The sequence below is a fragment of the Cygnus atratus genome, chromosome 5, assembly GCF_013377495.2.
Source record: "Cygnus atratus isolate AKBS03 ecotype Queensland, Australia chromosome 5, CAtr_DNAZoo_HiC_assembly, whole genome shotgun sequence".
Lineage (NCBI taxonomy): Eukaryota > Metazoa > Chordata > Aves > Anseriformes > Anatidae > Cygnus > Cygnus atratus.
Genome location: NC_066366.1, coordinates 54,498,431 through 54,520,647, shown reverse-complemented (window position 1 = coordinate 54,520,647; position 22,217 = coordinate 54,498,431). Strand labels below are relative to the sequence as shown.

General features: G+C 52.1%; 1 protein-coding gene across 1 annotated transcript in view; it reads right to left on the bottom strand.

Annotated features, from left to right (window-relative positions):
* RCOR1 (REST corepressor 1) overlaps positions 1-12,113 on the bottom strand; it is an 85,861-nt gene extending 73,748 nt beyond the window's left edge. The window contains exons 1-2 of the mRNA XM_035551196.2: positions 11,691-12,113; positions 11,534-11,593 (exon numbers count right to left, since the gene is read on the bottom strand). Coding sequence (XP_035407089.1) covers positions 11,534-11,593; positions 11,691-11,901 — 271 coding nt within the window. The 5' untranslated portion in view covers positions 11,902-12,113. The remainder of the gene's footprint in view (positions 1-11,533; positions 11,594-11,690) is intronic.
* Between the last annotated feature and the right edge of the window lie 10,104 nt (positions 12,114-22,217).

The following is a 22,217-nucleotide window of genomic DNA, read 5'->3' as shown; positions in this document are numbered from 1 at the left end:
TGGAGACGTTGGGTTCCAAGAGGAGACCAGCGTCTGGCCCCACAGCCTCTTCACAAGGTAAGATGATGTGAAACAGTCCCCTTCCCAGCGAGTTTCAGAGCAACGAGGACTGCTGCCAAGCCTAATTCCCCTGACACCTTATTTATTTACTTTTATGAACTCTGAAAATATTTTTATTAGGGGTTCAAGAAGCGCTGTCTTGGTTTCTCCCCCATCCTCCAAAATGACTTAAGACCTGGACAGTAAGAGCAGTACAATAAAAGACATCAATTTCCCTGCTGTAACTCCTTGCACGCGTGCTTTAAACAGCTTCAACATTTATAAAGCTGCTCTCGGCGCGCATCCGTTCCCTCAAACCAGCAGCAGCCAGCCTCGCGTTGGCAGACAGAGCCAGCGCTGCCCACCCCTGCTCCCGGAGCAGCACGCGGGTGCTGCGCCCGCGCTACCTGCGCGCACACACAGCACGGCACCAGCTCCAACCGCCTCTGCTCCAACAGAAGAAGTCGTTTTTCACCCAAATACATGATTTTACAAGCTAGATATCCTTGCCAGTTTTCGGGACGTTGGCGGGATGGCTGGATTTGTGCCTGTCCTGTTTGCGCTGTAAGGACGGTGTCGGATCCGTGCGTGCAGGACAGCTTCAGCTGAAATTGCCCAAAAAAAGGGAACTGATCCCATACACCCACTCTCCAAACCACCTCTCCTCCGTGGCAGGAGGAAACACCTTAAGAACCGACTCACGAGGACTAAAAACCCCCCCGAAACACAGAAGGAGCTAGAGCACAATGCAGCAGTTTCCCGGAGCGCAGCCCCGCTCCCCAGAGCCAGCACACACAGAAGGAAACGATTTGCCAAGCAACTCGGATCTCGGGCTGAAAGCCAGAGGACAGCTCTGAAAAATCTTCCCTCCGCCACCAAGCTCCCACCAGCCAGCCTCTCCCCCAAGTCATTCAATGTTTGCCTAAAACTTTGCAGGAGCGGGGAGGCACTGAGAACATCGGATGAGATCCAGCTGTATTCTCCCCCCCCCGCACCAAGCTCGGCAACACCCAAAGAGGAGCCCAACACCGAGTCTGTCACGAAAGGAGTACTGCGGAGCACTTGCCCGTCCCGTGCCACAACCCCCTGCTCTCGGACGGGGTCACCCACGTCCCCAGGGCAAGCGTTGCTCACCGACCAGCCGGGGAGACCTCGAGGAGACCTCCCCTCCCTCCGTCTCCTCCCCGCCGGCTCGGGCACCGCCGCCTCCCGGCCCCGGGGACCGCTGGAGGCTCCTGGCCCTGCCTGAGATTTTCTCAGCAGCAGCAGTTCAGAAAAGGAGTGAAACTACTGACCGAAACGATGGGTGCGGGTTAAAGGCGGGGAAACATTTGCGCCGACAAGCTCGAGCAGCACCCTGGGGAGAAGCTGCGGCACGGATCCTTTGGACACAAAAAAAGCCTTGATAAAGGAGCCCCAAAAGGCAAAGGTATCCCCACTATTTAAATGCTTGAAAAGCAGTCAGATACCGCATCCAGAGAGGCAGGCGAGTTGTAAAATCGGTTGTTAAGGGGAGGAGTCCTGCTGCATTTTCCGCTCTTCTGGGGAAAATTACAACAAAGTAAAAATCATGACCATTTTCTTCCAGCCCAAGAGGGAACTTCAGAGAACAACGAAACAGCTCAGGCACAGAGAAGGTGCCTCTGTGGGACTGAGGAAGCACAGGGAAAGAGGTCCTAGGAGCACAGAGAGCAGAAATTGGAGTAGGGAGCAGGGCTGGGTTAACAACGAGGTGGACAGATAGGATCTACAAGCTGTACATCAATTATAAGGAAAGTGAGAGAACCACAAGCAGCAGCTCGGGAATGAAAAAAAAGGCTGGGGCATATTAAAGGAAAGAAACCTTTCACAAGAGCTGACTACAAAAATATTTGGGGCAAACCAAGCAGCCGATTTCACCCCCCCCAAAAGGAGCTAATTTCTGGAAGGACGAGCAAGGACGACTGCAGTGCGTTGGGGGTGGCCAGAGGGAAAAGGCAGAGCAGCGAGGCACGGTGCGATGAGAGAAAATGACTTAAAAGCAGTTGCTGTGGGAGGTTAAATTAGGTAAGAGTGGATTCTGCTAAGGAAGAAAAAGAGCAGGTGGTAACTGGGAGCATCTCTGTAAATGGCCTTATTCCAACAGGACCGACAGTCACGGCACAGCAAATGTTTATAAAACCAAAAGATCCATTTAAACCAGCGGCCAGAGCAGAACCGACTACTGCTGCGGTGCAGGAAGCCAAGAGCTGCAGGGACAAAGGCACGCTGCAGTTGGGCCCTGCAGGAGCACACGAGGCCCGTCTCCCCTCCGAGCCCGGCTCTCTGCTTCCTTTCAGGACCCTGCAATTTGCCGTACATCCCCTGTCAGGCGTCCGCTACACAAATAAGACGAGGGAACAGCCTTGTCCTTGTTTACTGAACAGGAAGCGCCACAACGCGAGCCTGGGACAAGGTGGGTTATCAGCACAAGGCTGCCCAAGCTGAAAGGTCTGAGCCAGCCCGTCCCGCGCAGAACACGGGCTGCAGCAGCGCTGCGGGTTTGGGAGGTGTTTACCTTGCCTCAGTCGTAATTTTAAGTTTTTACAGCCGGAGTTTAGAAGTGACCTTGTGATATTTTAAGCCCGTGACCTTTGTTTAGAGCGTATGTCACTTTCAGCGGGATCTATTTTAACGCGGGCTCCAACTTTTAGACTCCGTGAGCCGTGCAGCAGCTCCGCACCGGAGAGCACGCTGCTTTCCTCTGCAGCGCTTTGGTTTTCTTAAGGAAAGGGTGGATTAAAACCTACCTGCTAGAACTCCAGATCCCTTCCCTCTTCCTCAGCAAACCCCGTGGCCATTATTCAGCCGTGCAGGAGGGGTTGCCCCCAGGGTGGCTGCTGTCAGCGAACCCTTACCGCAGGTTTCATTCTGCCCGCCTCAAGACAAAGACCCACAATTTGGGGAGCGCCGAGCTGCCTCCCCCCCCGTGCACGAGGTGGAATATCAGAAGGGGTTTTTTGTTGCTGCTAAGCCTACTTAATCCCCACATCGAGCCGGGTCTGCCTAGCAACAAGTTGAAGTTTTAAACTTGTGCCATCCCACTTGTGTTCCCATGGCTACTGCCGAGCGCGGCGCGTGGCAGCTGCAGGGAGCAGCGGCAGGGTCCCGCGAGGGACATCTTGAAGATTCCCAGACAGAAAACAATACCCAGAAAGCACAAACCCTACACCTGGCACGCCTGCCTGGCTATTCCCCCCCAAAAAATCACAAAGATCGGCCTCCTGCCGCGGTCAGGGGGACGTCAGCCCAGGGAGGAAATCCGCACGTGGCATCCACGCATTATTTGTGGTGTTTAGCACGAGAAAGCTTTGGGTTACAGATGTGGCACTTTTAGCTTCTCACAACTGCAGAACAATATACAACTAGTAAATGGTGTCTACTACATGGGACAGATAGCGCTTAACAATTAAAATGGGGACAGTGAAACATCCTCGCCCTGCCCCAACACAAACTGGCACTATTAACGAGAACAGACGAGCTTAAACCCCAGAGAGGGTGAAAAGTCGCAGGGAAGAGAGAGAATTCCCTATTTCGGTGCAAGCTGTAAGCAAAGAGCTGTTCCAAAAACAATGCTGTTACATAAAGCAGACTTTCCCAGTCCTGGCTTTCCAGTTCAAGAGGGGAGACCGTTTCCTACTTCGCAGCGGTTCTTCTCAGCCCCTAGCCATTCTCCGTCCCTCCGCGGGGCTGAAAGGTGTCAGCGTCCTCTCCACGGACCAGCTAACGGGGGAGGCCGGGCATTATGCCTGTGTCAGGGCTGTCTGCGTGTAGTAGTTGCCATTCTGGACCCCAGGCCAAAGCCAGGACTGCGCATTCGTTAAGTTGCGCTTCCAGTCCGCAAGGACACCGACCCAAGGTCACGCACACCGACGATTATTTTCAATACCCAACTTTCAAATCAAAGTCGCTGTATAAGACACAGCCCAATCTGACAAGACACCTGCCTAAAAGAGCACACGGCGCCGTGATGGGCAATCACAGATACCTACAGACAGCAGCACCGGAAAGCCGTGACGGACAGCCGTGCGGACAGGCTCCTCTAATTAGAGCTACGCTACGAGCCGTAGGCGCTCTCAAATTATTCTTATTTGCAAAATCCGTCCAGGTGAAGAGGACAGAAATGAGGGAGATGGCAAGGAAGCTGAAATAACTTTGAGGACGTAAAAGCTTTTCCTGCTCTGATGGGGAGGGGGAGCATTTTTTTTAGAAATACACCTGGTTACACACATGCACACAGCACATGGGAAACCCTGCTGGTGCCCCCAGAGGGGCCTGCACGGCAGAAAGCCGGGGCTGAAGGGGGAAGCATAGAGCAAGCTTTGCTCCTGAGAGGGGATTTTTGCAATTTTATCACACCGCTGCAGCCTCCTCCCCCCAGAGAGGCAACATTTACCGATACTTCCTTTATGAAGTTCAAAGAGCTAGCTGCTGCACAGAGCCGGATTGCTGAAGATACTTGGAAAGGTAAACACGCTTGTTTAGTCTCAAAACCTGAAGAGAAGCAATTTTAGCGAGTTTGACCTACAATACTTAAAAGCAGTCACATCAGCCTGGTGCGTTTCAAAACAAATAGCAATAAGAGCACAAAAGCAGCCTGGTTCTAGAACATGCTGGAGGAACACTTTCACTGCCTTCGCTAGGACGTAGCGCATCCTCTTGCACTTTCAAAACGTACAGAGCAGTCAAACTTTCATGTGGAGCTCTAAATTAAGAGCTTGTGAACCTTCGAGAGAGAAGCCTAATCTAAGATTCCTTTTAAAAGCATTATTTAAGATCATCCTTAGTTTACAAATCAACTTGGTATTTTCAAGAACTGAATTTCAATCTGTTCTTTTGAGCTTAAACAACTGAGAACGAGAGATGGCTCATCCTGTCACACAGTCACGCCAGAGCCTCTAAAGACAAGGTCACCCAGTGCAGAAAAAGGTACAAGCTTCCCAGGAAGGCAGCAGGCTCTTTCTGCTGCCACAAAGTTGTTTCTCTGATCAGTCTCTAGAGTCACTGCAGGAATCCAGTCTCACTCTTACCTTAGACTTGCAAGGGGTAAGGCAAGTCTTTGCCACCACCAGAAATTGTACCTGAGGGAAGCGGACACCAGCACAAACTACCAAGTTTCTGAGGAGACATCGCTCACATTTACCTGCCTATAGCTCCTATTGAAGATGTTTATTAATGTTACAACACAATTAAATAAATACATGCGGATGTCCAACAAAGCATTGTCATTTATAGCACACTGAAGGTATGTGGCAGGACTAGAGCCCATTGTAAGCCGCATTATACAGTGCACCTTGATCAGAGAAGCAAAGATTTCCGAGCTAATTATAATGACTAATCACAGGGAGCTCTAAGCCTTCACTTGGCCAAGTCATAGAACTAACTAGGGCTGAAAACAAGAGTTTTAAGAGCAACTCATTAAGCAGCAGGAACCAGCTATGAAGAACAAAGCGTTCCCTCTACCTAGTATTAATTCCAGTCCAGCCATTAATACATTTGTCAGTGCAGGAGACAGCTATTACCTCCACACACAAGCACTGCGTGTGCCAGGCAGGGAAGGAAGCCACAGGCTTTGGCTGCACCAGAGACTTGTTTGTTTACTACAGCATTCAGGTTTGAGAAGGACCTTCTCGTCCTGTTTGAATGACAAGAAAGCTCCAAAACCGTACCTTGGAATAAGGCAGAGCGGGAGCTCTGCTCACCACCAGCAGCCTCTGCATCCCTTCCACAGGACAAGCAAGGACTGGGTGAAAGCAAACTACAGAGCCACGCAGGCTTAAAATTGTCTCCCTCGGGCAAGCAGCTCAGAGGTAAGAGGTACAGCACCAAATCTGCAGCTGCGCTCCTGCTAGGGTGCTACGGATAGGGATAATAAACTCTCCAACTCGAGCTCTCTTCTCCTCTTCTCCTTTGTCTCCAGGCTGGACTTAAGAACAACAACAAAAAAAAAAAGCACAGCTTCCTACTTGAGGACTTCACGCGCCCGTTTTTCTCCAAATGGACCAAAACCTAAGCACATTCTCTAGAATTGACGATGCCTCTTTCCCCACTCCCTCTCCTCCAAAAGCCCCACACCTCGTTCCCAAGCATGCACCCAGCACCCAAGTGGGACAACGCTCTTGCCGGGGACACAGCGAGTCTCCGCAGACGACAGTGAAAGGACCAAGACACAACAGGTTTAATAAAGAAACTCTGCGGCCTCTATCAGCCCAAACACATTGGGCATTAGTACATTATGGTTTGGTATTTCTGATTAGATCAAACATCCTCATTGCTCTTCCTTCTTTCCCAAACACACTGCTGCACTAAGGGAGTTCCTGCCTGCTGTGTTTAAGGCAAAGCCATTTGAGGAAATGAGATAGCCTTCCAGGATACCAGTATTTCCAGTTACAGGGGCTGGGCTGTGACTTTTCCACTTGCTTAGGTGTAGATCCACTTGCTCAGGCGTAGATCCCAACGTCTCACTTGAAGAGAACACTTTTTTCCTGCTTCTCTTTCTGATGAGCCCGCTTATCTAAACACCATTTTCTCTCCCAGTCACCGGGTGCTCAGACTATTTGCAAACTACCAAGACTGTTAGGAGCAGGACTAACAGTTTTATTTGCAAAGAAACAGAACAAGCTGGCTGGGAGTCGGGCTTGCCAAGTGCAAGTCGTAAGGGGCCTTTTAACAACCCCTTGTCGAAGAGTCGCCGTCCCCATCTCCCCATCGTGTGGGCCAATAGCTGTTCCTGCAGCCACCACTCAGCTGCACCTTTCTGGAGAACCCCCAGAAGTAGCTGAAGATGGCACAACCTAACGAAATCCGGCCTTTACAACCAGCAAAGAAACACAGCTATTCCAAGGGCATCAGGCACTCGGGGCTGGTCCATTACATACCTTTGATCCTAAGCAGACAGACGGTGGGCACATTTTCACAGCCGCAGCTGGATGGATGCACACCCCAGCTCCCCCCGGGCATCTCCTCCCACGGCACAAGGCAAAGCCCCCACCTGCCCACCAGGCCTTACAGCCCAGAGGCAGCAGAGAGCTTCTCTGCCCTTCTCGAGCATATACACAGACAGCTTCTGACCACGTTGAAAAGGTGGCTTTTTTGTTCGGAGGCTTTTTTTTTTCCCGCTTCCATTTTTGGCAACGCTGAGACACCACCACGGGCTTGGCCATGAAAGAAAGCCAGAAAATATCAAGGAGCACACCGAGCACAGCTAACAACGGAGGCCAGAGAACAAGATCCTCAAGGATGTCGGTGATGTTCTGGCAGCGAGCACCTTCCCGTCAGCTTTTGTGCTCCTAGAGCTGGAAGCACTACAGAGCATTGCCTCGCCTCCCACCATTTTTACTGTGACTGTTACAGGGCAACTAATAAAAAAACTGGGACAAGATCAGCATTGCTAACGAGTCACTGACATCTGTCAGCCTACACACAGCTCAACTTTGGCTCTCTACAACTGGACACTATTGAACTGAAACTCACTTTCGGTCACGTTTCCACTGGAAAGAGCCCCAGAAGCTGCTTTCCGAAGATAACTGACATAAACAATATCCAAAAGTACAGGAGGCGACTTGTATTTTAACTGCCATCACAGGGCAGGAGGGAATATACAGCTGTAGTGCTGTGACGGAGAAAGAAGCGCTGATCTGCCTTCCAATGCATGTCACAATTTGGGACAGATCACTTCCTTCAGGGAGGGACGTAACACTCCTCACAATTATGGATGCTTTAATCTTTATTTAAATTCACTCACTGCGTGAGAGCGCTCATTAATGCTTTATTCCTCCAGTTTTCAATATTCCAGCAGTAAGGGAGTATAAATTAATAAGCAACAAGTAAAATGGTCAAGTAAAATACCAGTGCTTCCCCATATGAAAGATTTTTTATTTAGCTTTAGGATACGCAATGTTTCCTGCCACTGAGTTTTTCCATTAACAGGACATGTGGGTTTCATTTGTATGGATTAAAAGAACCATAATAGTTTTCAGTTCCTCAAAACCTCCAGTGTCTCAGAGAACTAGCAAGAATCGCTGACCTGGTGACAAGAGCCTTTGTTTAACGCACAGGATATCCAGGTGGCAGGCAAACACTTGACTCTGAACTCTAATGAGAGGAAGGCACAGGAGAGGTGATCGCAAACGTTCACGATGTGTTTGCAAAATCAAGGCCAGACAGTGAAACACAGCTCAAGAGAAAGTTTTACCGATTCTAGCAAGCTCTGGAATAGGATTTTCTGTCCCAAAGTTTGCCTGGCCTCCTGCCTAGTTAAACCAGCTTGTCAAATAACAACGTTGCCTCTGCACGAGCCTCGTCTTCACTGTACAACTGCTCTGACCACACCAAGAGTAACAGAGGTGTGAGTCCCGCACTGATGACAGCAGAGGGGTGACCGCTTTTGAGAGAAAGCAGAAGTGGGATGAACGCAGGGGGATCGGGACAGGAGAGAAGAGAGGCAGCCACACCGACCGTGGCAAGGATAGGTGCCGGCTCCGGCCCTGCCGCCACGAGGGGTTCGCTGAGGGTGAGTGCCAGCAGCACCCCCAAGGAACCGCACCACAGCAGGTTTTGGCCACAAAGGGTGTCAGAAACTCATCCCGAGATACTTCAGCCCATAACTGGAACTTGTCGTTTTCGGGCTTTAGGAATTAGGCCCAACAAAGAAACGCAACCCGTGATCGTCTTCCCTGTCCTCCTCCACGCTCCCAGAGGCCCGGCCCGGCCCTCCGCACACCTAGGTGGGAGCTGAGGAAGCTCTGCCCGCTGGCAGGCCCTTCTGCCCCCTACTTTTGTGCTCCTGTCTGGCTTACATGTTTGTGGAGACCAAACTGGCATCCCACTCTGCCTCTCCCTACTCCCCTGGTCTCATGGACACGGATTTGAGAAAAGCTTCCTTCGTTTTCTTGCTCTTTGCTACAGCTCGCTTGTGGCTCAGAAGTGAAACAAAATTAAATGCTTTCTCTGCCCTCATGTATGGGGACGGAGGAACACCCACGTAAGAATGCTGATGTAAGAGTCAGCAATTACAAATATACCTCAGCCAAACCAGAGTTATAATTGAACATTAAGTTAAAAAAAAAAACATACAAGGCCTAGCCTATGCCATATTTCACCTCAAACACAGCTAGAGCAGCACGAGCCCTTTGCATTTTATCAGCCACCTAATCTCAAGGTGAAAGCCTCCCGGACTCTACACCAAATAACCTTCACGCTTCAGGATCCTTTGGTCAAACAATCCCTAAAATTTCTACTGAGAACCAGATACAGCGTCTGCACGCTCCGCTAACACTATTCCATCAATTTAACTTTGAAATTACCAGTGGGATGAAACAACTTAACAGTTTCATTGAAAAGGTCTCAGTGCAGCCTATTACACCTATTTAGGGTTTTCGTTCCTAAAAGCGGAGAGAAAAGGGGCACACCAAATAAACACACCATGGTTATTTAACTTTAGGACTGCCTTTGGGGAACAATGTCGCACTGCAAAATTATCCCTGGCTAATTCCACAGGCCAGGAAAGCAACACGAGCAGACAGAAGTTCACCGTGAACTTGCTAACTAAGAAGTATACTTTAAAAGAAAATTTTTTTAAAAGGGACACATACAAAGAACAGACCCAATGCCCACTCAGGTCATCAGAAAACTGATCGGTTACTTCGAGTGAACCTACTTGCAGGCTTGCTATTGCACTGTGCACTCTGCTGGAGCTGTGTTAGGGTATATATTACTCAGAAAAAAAAAAAATTGTTTCTCCACATCACGCACTTCCCCCACCCTTTCACTACACATAGCGAATGAAGAAATAACCTTTGTATAGGTCACGGTACATCTATAAGTTAAAACCAGAACAATGTATAACTGAGCACATAATAGAGAGGAAAGGGCACGCTGTATCCCCCCCCCCCCCCCCATTATGTTAGAGAAATGAATCGCACAAAAGAGTGTAATTTACAGGGGGGACTGAAAAGCCCGAGTATTGTTGCGATACCTGGCTAATAGCCAGCACGATGCGCGCCGTGCGTTACAGGCACGTTGCGTTTGACCTACAGATTGAAAAACAGTGTCAACTGCTCCCAACTACAAACGAGCTCCCCCACACTTTTCCTTCTCCCCTCCTCCTCCTCCTGGTCCACCAAGAAATGGAGCTCCCATGTGCCAAGACCTTGTATCGTGTTTTGTGAAGGGGGGGGGGGGGGGGGGGGGGGAGCAGGGAGGAGTGGGGAAAAATCATTCGGTGAATAAACGCAACTAACATTGAAGTTCAGAGAAAAAAATCCTGTTCGCCTCCTGGGACCGTAACAGTTAAAAAAAAAAAACACGTATGTTAAATAATAATAAAGAGGCACCCACGGTATTAGGACGCAGCACGAGGCACGAGGACGATCCAGGAGGAACATTTCTCCTGAATCCACACAATAGTTACTGCCGGGGTTATGCGATAAGGAGCCACCGAGGCTCTCCAAACCATTCTTTTTCTTTAAGAGAGAGGAACAGAGAATTCAATTAAGTTTGGGCTAGGCAAGAGACAACTCCAAAAGCCGAGATCTCCAGATAGGAGGAGGGTTTTCGCTAGCCTTAACCTACAGTTACAAAGGAACAATGCAAAAAATTCGCTTACATTTCAAACTAAGGAGGTCAACAGCCTGTCTTTATGTACCCAGATATACCCGGAGATACACCAACACCACGGTGCTTCGAGCACCTGCCTTTCAGTACAGCCACAATTCCTTTGTTTGCTCAAAATTTGCTTCCATACCACTTTAAATTAGCTTACAAAGAGCTGCAGCAGAATAGCTGGAATGTGAAATATTTTGGGGGGAAGCCGAACGGCTTCTCGGAGAGAAAAAGAGGAGGAAGAAAGAAAAAAAAAGAAAAAAAAGAAAAGAAAGAAAGAAAGAAAGAGAGACCCGAGGCATTTTCAAATAGGTTAAAAAAAAGGCATTTATACAACTTGATCTTCCCCAGTCCCACCCGTGGTGGCCGAGCCCACGAACGCACGAGGAGGGGAAGAAGAAGAAGAGAGGGAAAAAAAAAGGGGGGGGGGGGGGGAGAAAAAAAAAAAAAAAAGAAAGGAGCCAACTGCCATCTCCTGCCTCCTCTCGCCCCACAGCTTCCCTGTTCCTCCTGCCTGCAAAGCGCCCTCTGGAAAGCATCGAGACTTCTTTATGCACCGTGTGCGCTAGGGCTTTTTCCGGAGGGGGGGGGGGGGGGGGGGGGGGGGGGAAAGGGGGGGGAAGGGGAAGGGAAAGGGGAAGGGAAAGGGGGGTTAAGGCTGGCCCTGAGGACGGAGAGGGGGGCGGAGGAAGGCTTAAAGCACTCGGGGGGGGGGGGGGGGGGCATCATTAGCAAAGAGAGACCACGGAGAGGGGGGAGGTGTTAATTAATGGAGGAAGCGGAGCACGCCGCCGCCCCCGCGGGGCCAGCGAGCCCCCCCCAGGCAGCACCCCGCAAGCCCCCAGCTGCCTTCCCCCTCGCCCCGACGACTCACCGGGGTCGAAGTCGGGGACCACCGCCTGGTACTGCGGCCCGACCCTCATGCCGCCGCCGGCTGGGGAGGGAGGCAGAGGGAGAAGCGTTACCGGGAGGGGGGGGGACACCCCCCCGCCGCTCCCCCCCCCCCCTCCCTCGCCCCCCCACGGCCTCACCGTGCTCTTCATCGCTGGAGGAGCCCGAGCTGCCCTCCTCCCAGGAGTTGCTGCTGCTGTTCCCGTTGGGGGCGGCGGCCAAACTTTTGTTATTCCCGTTATTACCGCCTCCCCCTCCGCCGCCGCCGCCGCCGCCGCCGGCAGCGGGGTTGGTAGCCCTGCCCCGCCGCTTCCCCGACACCTCCGGGCCCTTCTCGATCATGGCTGGCATTTAGGGGAGGGGGGGGGGGAGCCGCGGAGCGGAGTTTAAAAACTGAGCGGGGGGGGGGAGGGGGGCGGAGGGAGGCGCGGAGGCGCCGATGGGGTGCGGGCGGGGCGGGCGGCGGCGGGCGGGCGGGGGCCGGGGCGGGCGGCGGCGCTGCTGCATCCCCCGGCGCGCTCTGCCCGAACTTTGCTGCTCATCCCAGCCCTGCGCTGGGACCCGGCTCAACCTGCGCCGCTCGGCCCCGCCGCCCGGCCCCGCCCCCGCCGCGCTCCCATTGGCCGCGGCAGCATTTTGGGAGGGCGGGACGCGCTCCCATTGGCCGCCGCCTCACGTCCATCGCGGGGCCGGCCCCTCGAGCTTCCGTCGGTAGCCGAGGGGAGGCGGAGCGCCGCGGCGGAGGGCTCGCGGGGCTCTCTCCCCTCTCGCTCTCCGTCTCCTCGCGGCGGTTGCGGAGGGGGCCCCGCCGCTCCCTCTCCCGGCCCCGCCGCTCCCTCTCCCGCGGTCCGGCCGCGAACTCAGCCCCGGGAGGGAGGGAGGGAGGGTGGCCAGGGACTACTTTTCCCCCTCCCCCCCCCGCGGCGGAAGGTTACTGCGCGGTTTGAATGGGAGCGGGTACAAAGCACCCGTTGCCCGGGGCTGAGGGGCACTGGGCGGGCGGGCGGTGAGGGGGGGGCAGCGGGGTGCTCCGCGCTCCCCTCCCCTCCGGACGGCCGGCGGCGGCCGCTGCTCCGCGGGGGCGGGGAGAAATCCTGTGAGGGGCCGGGGGAGCGCCCCGAGGGCGGGCAGCGCCAACTTTTCTGTAGAGGGCTCGCCTGGGGGCGGCCGGCGGGGTCCTGAGGGATCCTGAGGGAGGCCTCGCTCCCCGAGCCTCGTCCACGTGGAGCGGCGGCGCTGACAAAAAAAAAATAAAAAATAAAAAAATAAAACCCGGGGAAGGAGCCTGCGCGAGGGAACGGAACAAAAGAGGAAGCGAGAGCGCTGCCCCGCGGGCAGAGCCGCCAGGGGGCTCGGGGCCGGCCGGCCGGGGGCAGAACAAAGCCCGATGGCTGCGGGCCGGGCGCCGTGCCGGGGCCGGCCAACTTGCTGGGGGGGGGGGGGGGCAGTGGTGTGGGGGGGTTGTTTCTTTCTTTATTTATTATTGGTCAGTGCAGCTAAAGCCGCAGTTGGAGCAGCGGCGGTTATCTCGTGCCGGGCAGGCCGTCCCGGCCCCTCCCCGCCTCCCTCTGCCATTTTAATCCCGCGGTTCGCGCAGGGCCAGGGGGCAGCGCCCTGCCCGAGCTCCCGGCCCGCCGCCCCCTTCCCCTGCCTCAGGGCGGCCGTGCTGCTCCTCGGCGGGGGTACCCGAGGGCCCTCGCTAATTCTCCCCGTTGACATCCACAGAACAAGTCCGTACACCGTCCCTTCCAAAGTATGTGTTAATTTCCTAAAGTATAGCGACCTCAGCATCTACTTACTCTTCTGTGCTCAGCGTGCGTTGTGCGCGTAAACCGACAAACACACGGTCACTTTCCTTCATGTACACCTGCGTGGGTATGTGAATGTTAAATCTACACTGCGTTTATTGCACCTCATACGAAAAAAAAGTTGATTTACACTGCGTGAAAGCAACTTTTCCTAGCTCACAACGCAAACCCAAACTTTATGACAGCATCTCTTGACCGCACAATCTCTAAAAGTATCAACTTCAGATCAGGAGAATGATTAGCGATGCTCTTAAACCCCGGCCCTGACAGCTGCAAAGGTTTCCCAGTGCGAAGCGTAATGGTTCCTTAGTGCAGAATGCATTTTCATAATGGGCCAAAACACAAACACGGCAGAATATCCATTACCAGTCTCTGTGCTCCGATATTTCTGCTCCAGAATTCCCCAGCAGGAAGGTAACACCCAACTTTTCATTTAAAAATGGGCTCGAGTTAAAAGGGTATTCAATTTGCTGTCCCGGTCCTGGCCCTGAGAGGAAAAAGCTCACCCCAGAGCCAGGCTGGCGCACACCTGAGCCTTCAGCTTGAACTTGAACCTGCGACCACAGCTGTCCTTGCACCGAGACACGTGCGCACAGCTTTGCAAATCGGGGCCTAATTTTGGCTTTCCTTCACTTCCTCTCCCTCCTCCTTTGTTCATAGCTCTCACCACTGAGGCCTCAGGATTAAAATCCGAATCAGCCACGTGAAACATTTGTAATATCACTGCCCTCTGAGCAGTTCAAGTAACAGTGCATATGCTGTGTGCCTTCCTTAAGGCTTTGGCCCTGCTCGTGCCGCTCACTGGCAGCGTGCTGGGGACTCTGCACATCCCACCTCTGCTCGGCAGCGCCGTGACAGAGGCCACCTGCTCAAAAGCCATCGCTGGGCCACGAGGCATGATCTGCCCGGGCCTTGCCTGTTCCTCGGCAGCAGCCGAGGAAGGAGAAGGGCAGAACAAGCCCCCTCTCGCTTGGGCGCAGAGGTGTGTGTGCATGTGCATGTCCCCAGAGCAGGAAGTCTCGGGGCTGTCACCGTCACAGCTACTTTGCACCTGTCACAGCTATCGTTCCAGGCCACCAGCACTGTCTTCAGCCCTGGCAGGGCATTTATTTTATTTTATATTATTTCTTCTTTCAAACCTTTCTGCAGAAACACACACGAGCTGTGAACTTAACATCTCTGGTGCTGCTCAAGCTTTTAGTTCGTAAGCCTTGAGAAAGCTTTTTGTGTTTGTTTTTGCTTCCTTAAAAATGGTGCTGGTTTTCTTTCTTAGTCTAAAAGCCTGAAAACTGAAAAGTTTCGAGCGAGTGTCCCAAGGCAGCGTTGCAGATTTCAGTGTTGTTCTGAAAGCAAACTTTGAAAAATTCTTTTCTGGCCATAAAGAAAACTCTGCACTGAGTGTAGGCGAGCGTGTACACAGAGACTGTACACAAAATACAGAATTGTGTTTTATTTTTCAGCAGCAACAGTGAATGCACTTTTTGCAGCCCCTGAACGTTGCTAATGCCAAAAGAGCGAGGTTTGAAGCAACAAAGTGAATTCCGCCAGCTCACTCCACTTGCTCCGGAGATATCTGATGTTAAAACTTTGTTATTTTTAAGTCCTGCAAGATGGGGCTGATGAGGAGGAAACCCCCCGAGCGCTAAGACAGACCCTGGTAGGCGCAGGGTCTTGTTGACCTGCACGGGTACTTCATTTAGATACCTTAGGCCGTGCTCCTGCAAGTGACTGCATGCACCGTGCGTCCTGCCGAGGCTCATGAAGCCGTGTAGGATCGGGAGGAGGAGTTTCACGTACCAGCAGCCGCAGACTGAGTCACCTAACGCCAGAATGGCATTTTTCCTCGGCCCTGAGCTTGACTGGGGCTTCTGGACATAACCGTAACTTAGTGGTTAATCCGTCCAGCTGCTTAGATATCAAAGCAAAAGGGAGAGAAAAAAAAAGTCTTTTCGTTCTGAAGGCGGCGTCGCTGCTGTGTGTTTACTGCAGCCGAACAGGTCGGACAGGCAGGACTGTCTTTTTAAATAATTTCTCGAAATTTGGTTATCTTTGTCAAGGGGAAAGTTTCTCTCCTTGCCAACTTCTAAATGAATTTTTTTTTTGTGGCTGTTAACCCTGTCGGTCCCACAAGTACAGTAGAGCTGAAGCGGCAATGCTGCGGGGATGCCTGAGAACTGAGCAGGCACCGCTCCCCAGGCGAAAAGCACAGTGTCTGCTGCCTCTTTCTTCGTGCCCGCCCTGCCCGGCTCAGTGCCTGGTGTCTGTGCCGTGACGGCACTGCCCTCGGCACAGCCATGTCGCTGCCGGTTCTTGCGACAAAGGGTTACAAAACCTAAATGTGTTCCCATGCCTGAGCTGTACAAAGCAGCTCTCACCTCCTGCGTGTTGTATTTTCCTTGAAAAGAGAGGCACTGAAAATGCTTACCCCCGTGAGAGTGTGCATGTGTGCTTACGTGACTGTGTCCGTAAGTATGGATGTTTGTATATGTATGTATACACAGACAGATTTGGTTACTAACAGCAGAAGGGACAATTAATCACCCTCGAGACTGATAGTTTTTAATACTGAAAGGCTATTAATCAGGAAAACATTACCCTTTGAACAAGATGTTTATGCGGCCAACGCTATGGGTTGGTCGTTTGTTTGTTTTCCCCGGTGCTAAAGCAGAGCAGAAATCAGGCTTACAATCTCCTACACTAGAACTTCTTGCTCCAAGTTTGACAATTTTTGGCTGGAATTTGGAAGAAATGTACAGGAGTTCATGCCCCTCTCTCTTTGGTTTCAAGGGGACTTCGGTGTTCAAAAGCCAAATCTCTGGAGGCATTTAAATGCCTGAAGACATAAACAGACATCATGTGGAAACTTCAAAAAAAAACTACTTCTGTTGAAAAATCCCAAGGGGCATCTAATTTCATTTTAATGTAACTAAAAGACCTTAAAAATCTGTCCCTAAATCTCCTGCGCTCCCTTGAAAATTCTTCCTTGCAGCCTTGCAGCCTGAAAGCTGATTCTGGAGAAGGAGCAATAAAGGCAAATTATAATCCAAATTTTTATTCCCCACTGGAGAGAATGGCTCATATCCTGTAGCGAGTGGGAGGCCAGCAGAAAAAAATGCGGGGAGGACGGTGGTGGGAGTGAGAGGGTGCAGAGAGGCAGCGGCACTGGGGGAGGCAGGAGAAGGGCTGCGTGGTGGGTCTGGGGAGCGGGGGAGGCGCAGCAGAGGACTGGTGTCCCGGGCTGGCAGTGGCTGGCCCCAGAGAGAAGGCACGAGGAGCCGGCACTGGGGAGGAGGGAGAGGGTGGGAGAAATCCTGCACAGAGCACTGGCAGTGCCAGAGGCCAGGACAAACACACAGCGTTGTGGAGGGCAGAGCTGCAGACAGCACCCCTTCCTTCGTCCGTCTGTCCGTCCATCCGTCCGTCCGTCCATCGCAGCGAGGTGTGAACACAACCCCCCGCGAGCCTGTTTCGGTGTCGGCACTAAGAGCTGGTTCACAGCTTACGAAACCAAGGGAACGGGAGTCGCACATCTGTGCCCTGCGAGCTTCCCCCCAGCAGGGATCGGGTTCCTGGGGCATACGGCCTTCCCACCACCCTGTGCTGCCCCCCGCTCCCCTGGGAGCATCTCTCCGTTAATTAAATGTCAGGCTGCTGCACAGCCCTGCTCCCCCTCGACGCCCAAAAGCAAGCTGATTTTCTTAAGGCTTTGGAAATGCACCTCCTCTCCGCTCCCCACCCTGCGCCCCTGAGCAGCCTGAAGAAGATAAAGTGGAAGGGGCAGCAGTGATGGGGGTGACACAGGGGTTAGGCTGCGGCAGCATTAACACACACACACATAGCTGGTGCCTCCTCACAGAAAGCAAGCCCTGTATTCCATGGAAGGACAGGCCTCCTTTCCCTCCCTGAGGATCAGGGAGCAAAATCGGTGCAGAAAGCCCCGGATAGCTGGTGGGTCTGCCCCGCTCAGTGCTGTGTCTAAGCAGAAAATTTCCATATCAGAACGGAAACGCAAGCTGTGGAGAGATTCATCATTCCTTAGCAAAACAAGGGGGAAAAGATTTCCATCTGGGAGCTGCTTTATCGTAGGAATGATTGCAGCAAGCACGAAGCTGGTCTGGGAAGAGCTCACTCTCTTTTTATAAATTTCTTTCATTTCTCTCCACCGTCATCTCAGCAGCAGAACAGCCAGTGCAGGTTAAACCCTGGGAGATAGTGTTGTGGGTGACAGCTGCCATCGTTTTCAGGGTCACCTGGAGTACAATAACAGTTTTTCTAACAGATCTAGAACAAGAAATCCACACAATCCATTTGGGGAGCTCTGTGTCACAAGACCTGATGGGACAAAGACTGGATGCTGTACGTTAATAGAGCCAGGGGGTTAACAGTAGATATTAATTTTTAAAAGTGTTTCACAACACAATTCCTTGCACTTCAGTGTTTAAATCAATCTTTTTTTTTTTCCCTTTTTTTTTTTTTTTGAGTGATGGAACAAGCTTTTCCCAGGAGCAGTTTCTTACCACTGGTATTCCCACGGGAAAGGAAACTGTTAGAAATTCATCTGAAATTGGTCTCCAAACATGTAGTCAGAGGTTCGAGCAAATTTACAAAGGAGAGAGAAAAATCTTAGAGGTTGGTATGTCCACATACGCATGTGGGAGTGGAGAAAATCAACTTATTCACATCCTTCTGACGTACGTAGGGATCACTCCACCAAAATTCCTGGAAATTCCCTTCGCTGTGAAACCAGTATGAGAAGTCTCAGGCCCGGTGTCTCCACGAACACACCCCTACGGCACAGCACAACCCATCGGGATTGCGGTGCCAACCTTTGATTTCATACTTTCTCTTCCTCTTAATCCACATGTAATCTCAAACGCTGGTGATCTCAGGGGGAGGAGCAAGAAGTCAAAGTCGGTTCCTCGCTGCTATTTGTCTGAAGAAAACCTTCAACACATGAAAACCTGGAAAAGAAAAAAAAAAAATCAATGAAACCTCAATTTGGCATCAAGTGAGGGATTAATCACCAACTAAAAGAAACAATTTTAGAAAATGCCACGACTTAGTACTCTTAAAATGACAAGAAGACAAAAGAGCCACGATCCCATCTGCCCCAGGCGTTTCCCTCACCCAACACCGAAGGCACCAAAGAGCGCTGTGCCTCCGCCGCCATCCCGGCACCCAGCTGAGGGGACAGATGGCATTTCTCCACGGACAGCTTGTCGGTGGCCTCTCACAGCAGCTGCCCTGCTGGGACTCACCTCTCTGGGGACGCCAGAAGCGGTGCACCAACCCCTCACTCTCCGGGCCAAACCTCTGTCCTGCGGCCTTCCTCCTCTGAGTTACGTCGGTGTAAACCTGGAGTATATGTGGATCCAAACCTGCTCGGGGGTGCTGGATGGCTCTGGATTAATACCGAGCTAATATCCAGGCACAGGGAGCTGTTCCTGCTGTCACAGTGCCTGTGGTGTCGAGAGCCATGTCGGGCATGACTGTTTCCATGCAGGCTATCATGTCTTCAAAGGCCCACTCGCGGCCCGGTGTGTAAATGTGAACAGTACTCACTTTTTTTAAAAATGGGTTTTTCATACGCCAGGAACTAATGGCCCTCTCAGAGCAGTTATAGTCTGTTCTGACAATTTGTTTCCTAGTCATGCATGATAAGTGAATTTTTACAGCTGAACCAGGAGTCCTGGAAAACGGGCCTTACACTGGGAACGCAGATGTGGCCTGCTGTGGGCTGGGGTAGGAGAGCATCCCTGCCCCTGGGGAGCCAGGGCCAGGAAATCAGAATTCCCTTTTTCAGTGCACATAACGTGACACCCAGGCACCCTTTCATCTGCGCTGAAAGGCAGGAAGGAGAAGCAGAATTATCCCCTCATTACAATAATGTCCCTCGCACTTTCTCCAGCTACTCTGCAGGCATTAGTGGCTGCAGAGAAATGCTGAACACCCAAATCTCCAGCTAAAAGAAACCAGAGGGCAGGGTGCTCTAAAAATCAGACCCACAGAGCTTTAAACAAAGGCTTTTATACTAAAAAAAAAAAAAAAAAAAAAAAAAAAAAAGACAGATTCACCTTAACTTTATTCCTTACTGTGAGAGCTTTGAAAGAAAATTACGTATTTTCCTGATTATCTAATTCCTCTTATGGCCGCCCCACTATAACCTGTACTACATACAAATTCACATCACTACATTTACCTGCCCGCTTGGCTGCTGGAAGAGAAAATGAAGCTGCCTCAGTCATCTTCACATTCAGCAATAGAGGAAACTGACTTTTTTTTTTCCCCCAATTCAGCGCCAATTAAAACGTGAAACGTGGATAATCTGATATTCGCTAAATACTCCAATCACTTACGTTGCAGAGCGGATACACATCCATACTCCATAAAAAATCGTATCGTTTATTTGTTTAAACGTCGTAGCCGTGCCTCCCTTCATCCCGTGGCTCCTCACCCAACACCCGTGCGACGAGCAACTTCCCCGGCCCTGACCCTCGGCCGGCACACCGGCTCTGCTAAAATTTCTGCGTCTGTGCCGACCGACGGCAGCTGAGGACCCGGCAGAGCCTCTCCAGGAACAGCAGCACCGCTGGCAGCTCGTGCCCCGCTGCTCCTCGCAGCCCCCGGCCCGTGCCCGCTCCCACCCCAGCGCCCAGCCCCGTGCCTCACGCGGCGCTGAGCCAAACCCGGCACGGCCCCGGCACGTAGGTACAAAGGGAAATCTTGACAGCATCTGTGAATGGGGTTTAAGAGAAAGGAACGAAATAATACCACATATGTTAACAGATTGAGATGGTAGCTATGGTGACCACAGACAGACAAAGAACAAACCATTTTGACTGAATTCAGCCAATTCCTTCTGACAACAAACTGCAAGAAAAAGCAAACTTTTTAAAATCCGTAATGAAACCATTATAACAAATCCATTTCTCTCTGTTCGGCTTGTTTGCTTTTTGCATTTCAGTTTCAGCTATTACATTAAACCTGTTAATCATTCAGATCGCCAAATACTTTCCACCTACCAAAAATGGGGATTTTCTCGGTGTAAAAAAAAAAAATATGTAAAAAAATCATTGTTTGCATTTTCCAAAAGAAAAGGCAAGGAATAGTTACTGTAAAATGACAGACATTCGTAATTTACAGCATTTTCTTGTGCACGAAGGCATCTGGGTTTTGTAGAGTAAAGGCTTGTTTATAGCAGTCGGATTAGTTTCCCTATCCCGATGTGCAACGTAGCCATGAACGCTCCCTGCCCTGTTTGTTGCGTGTTACAGCACCGAGCGCCTCTCTCCATGCAGCCGGGGCAGGAGGGCACGAGCTGGGCCATCGAGGGACCCAAAAATGCGCCTGTGGAGAGCAGATGTGGAACTGCCTGCGGGCTCAGAAACTGCCATCCTGAGAAGATGCAAGGGGCTGGTGGAGGAGGAGGAGAAAAAGGAGGAGGAAGAGGAGGAGAAGGGGGAGGAGGGGGAGGAGGAGGAAGAGGAGGCTCTGCCGTGTGCGTCAGGATGGAGACTGCAGCACAAAGCCCACGCACACCCCCAGGGAGACCCCTCTTCATCCTGGAGACCACTTTGGTACACCCAGTGCAGAGGATGCTGCGGGCCAGCACGCTCGCTGGAGGCCAGTGCCAAACCTTGCTGCCAACAGTAGGAAAGCTGCTGTCATCTTCCTGAGCAACTTGAGTGCTTCATCTCTAACTCGGTGTGCCCAGTGCCTTCTGCAATGCCCTGCAGGCTGCAGCATTCACAACAGTGTCGATTTGCAACGTAGCCGTGCTTTTGATGCTCCGGGAGCAGTAACTTCCCATTTCTGCAGTGCGCTGACCCTCTCAGCTCTAAGCCAGCATTTTCAGCTGCTTAACTTCACTCCTCTTTAATGAACAACCCCCCAAACGAGCACAAAGGCGCACACCACGTGGACATGGCCCCCTTTATCGCTGTGCTGGGGTCAGCCCCCTGCTGTGCCCCCCCCGTTCCCCACAGGGACCCACGCCAAGGCCTCGCGCATCTTTGCTTTCGCTCTCCCCGGTTCTGAGGGCAGGCCCACAGAGTGGGGGGGCGAAAAAGAAACCACCACCGCTCACTCACATTTTCTTTCAGTATTGCCTAGAAACAGTAAAAAAAAAAAAAAAAAAAAAAAAAATTCCTTTGATTTTATGTGCAGTAAACCCTCACTAGATGGCTCCTTACAGCAAGTAAATCCAGTCCCCGCAGACAGAGCAGCGCTGGCGAGCCAGCCAGCGCTCACCCCACTTCGGGCCGGCACTGCTCTGCGAGTCCCGAGCTGCCAGTTGGGTGGGCGTAGACACGTCCATTCAGCCCTTTTCTTAACGTTTTTAAGTTTCACATTCAATTTTCTAATGCGGCAAGGTCGGGGGGAACCAGCGGCGGAGGTCTCGCGGGGGAAGCAGCTGACGCCCGCCAGCACGTGGTCAATGGTCCAAAAGCTGCAACCCTGAGCATCACGGGGTCCCTCCTAGAAAACTCGCTTCTGAAGAGCCCCCCCTCGCCGTTTGCAATGCTATCTGCAAGGCGTGCGCTGGCAGGATGTTCAGGGCAGCACCAGGAGAAGCGATGAGCTGTCAGCTGCACTTAGCCTCCCGCTCCTACGTCGCTCTGCACGCTCCGCGTTGCAAGGTTGGCTGATTATGCCCTCATTAGTGAGCAGCGCTAATTGGTGTCTAACCTGCCTTGAGATAAACACGCACGCTGCGTGTTGGAAACCCAGCGAACGAACGGAATGATTTTAGTTTCTCTCCGATCCCTAGGCTGTGAGCTCTGGCAGCTCACAGCAGGGCAAGCAGGCGCAGCGGGAGGTGGACTGCCCCCGGTCAGCGGTGGGAAGGGAGGTCTGAAA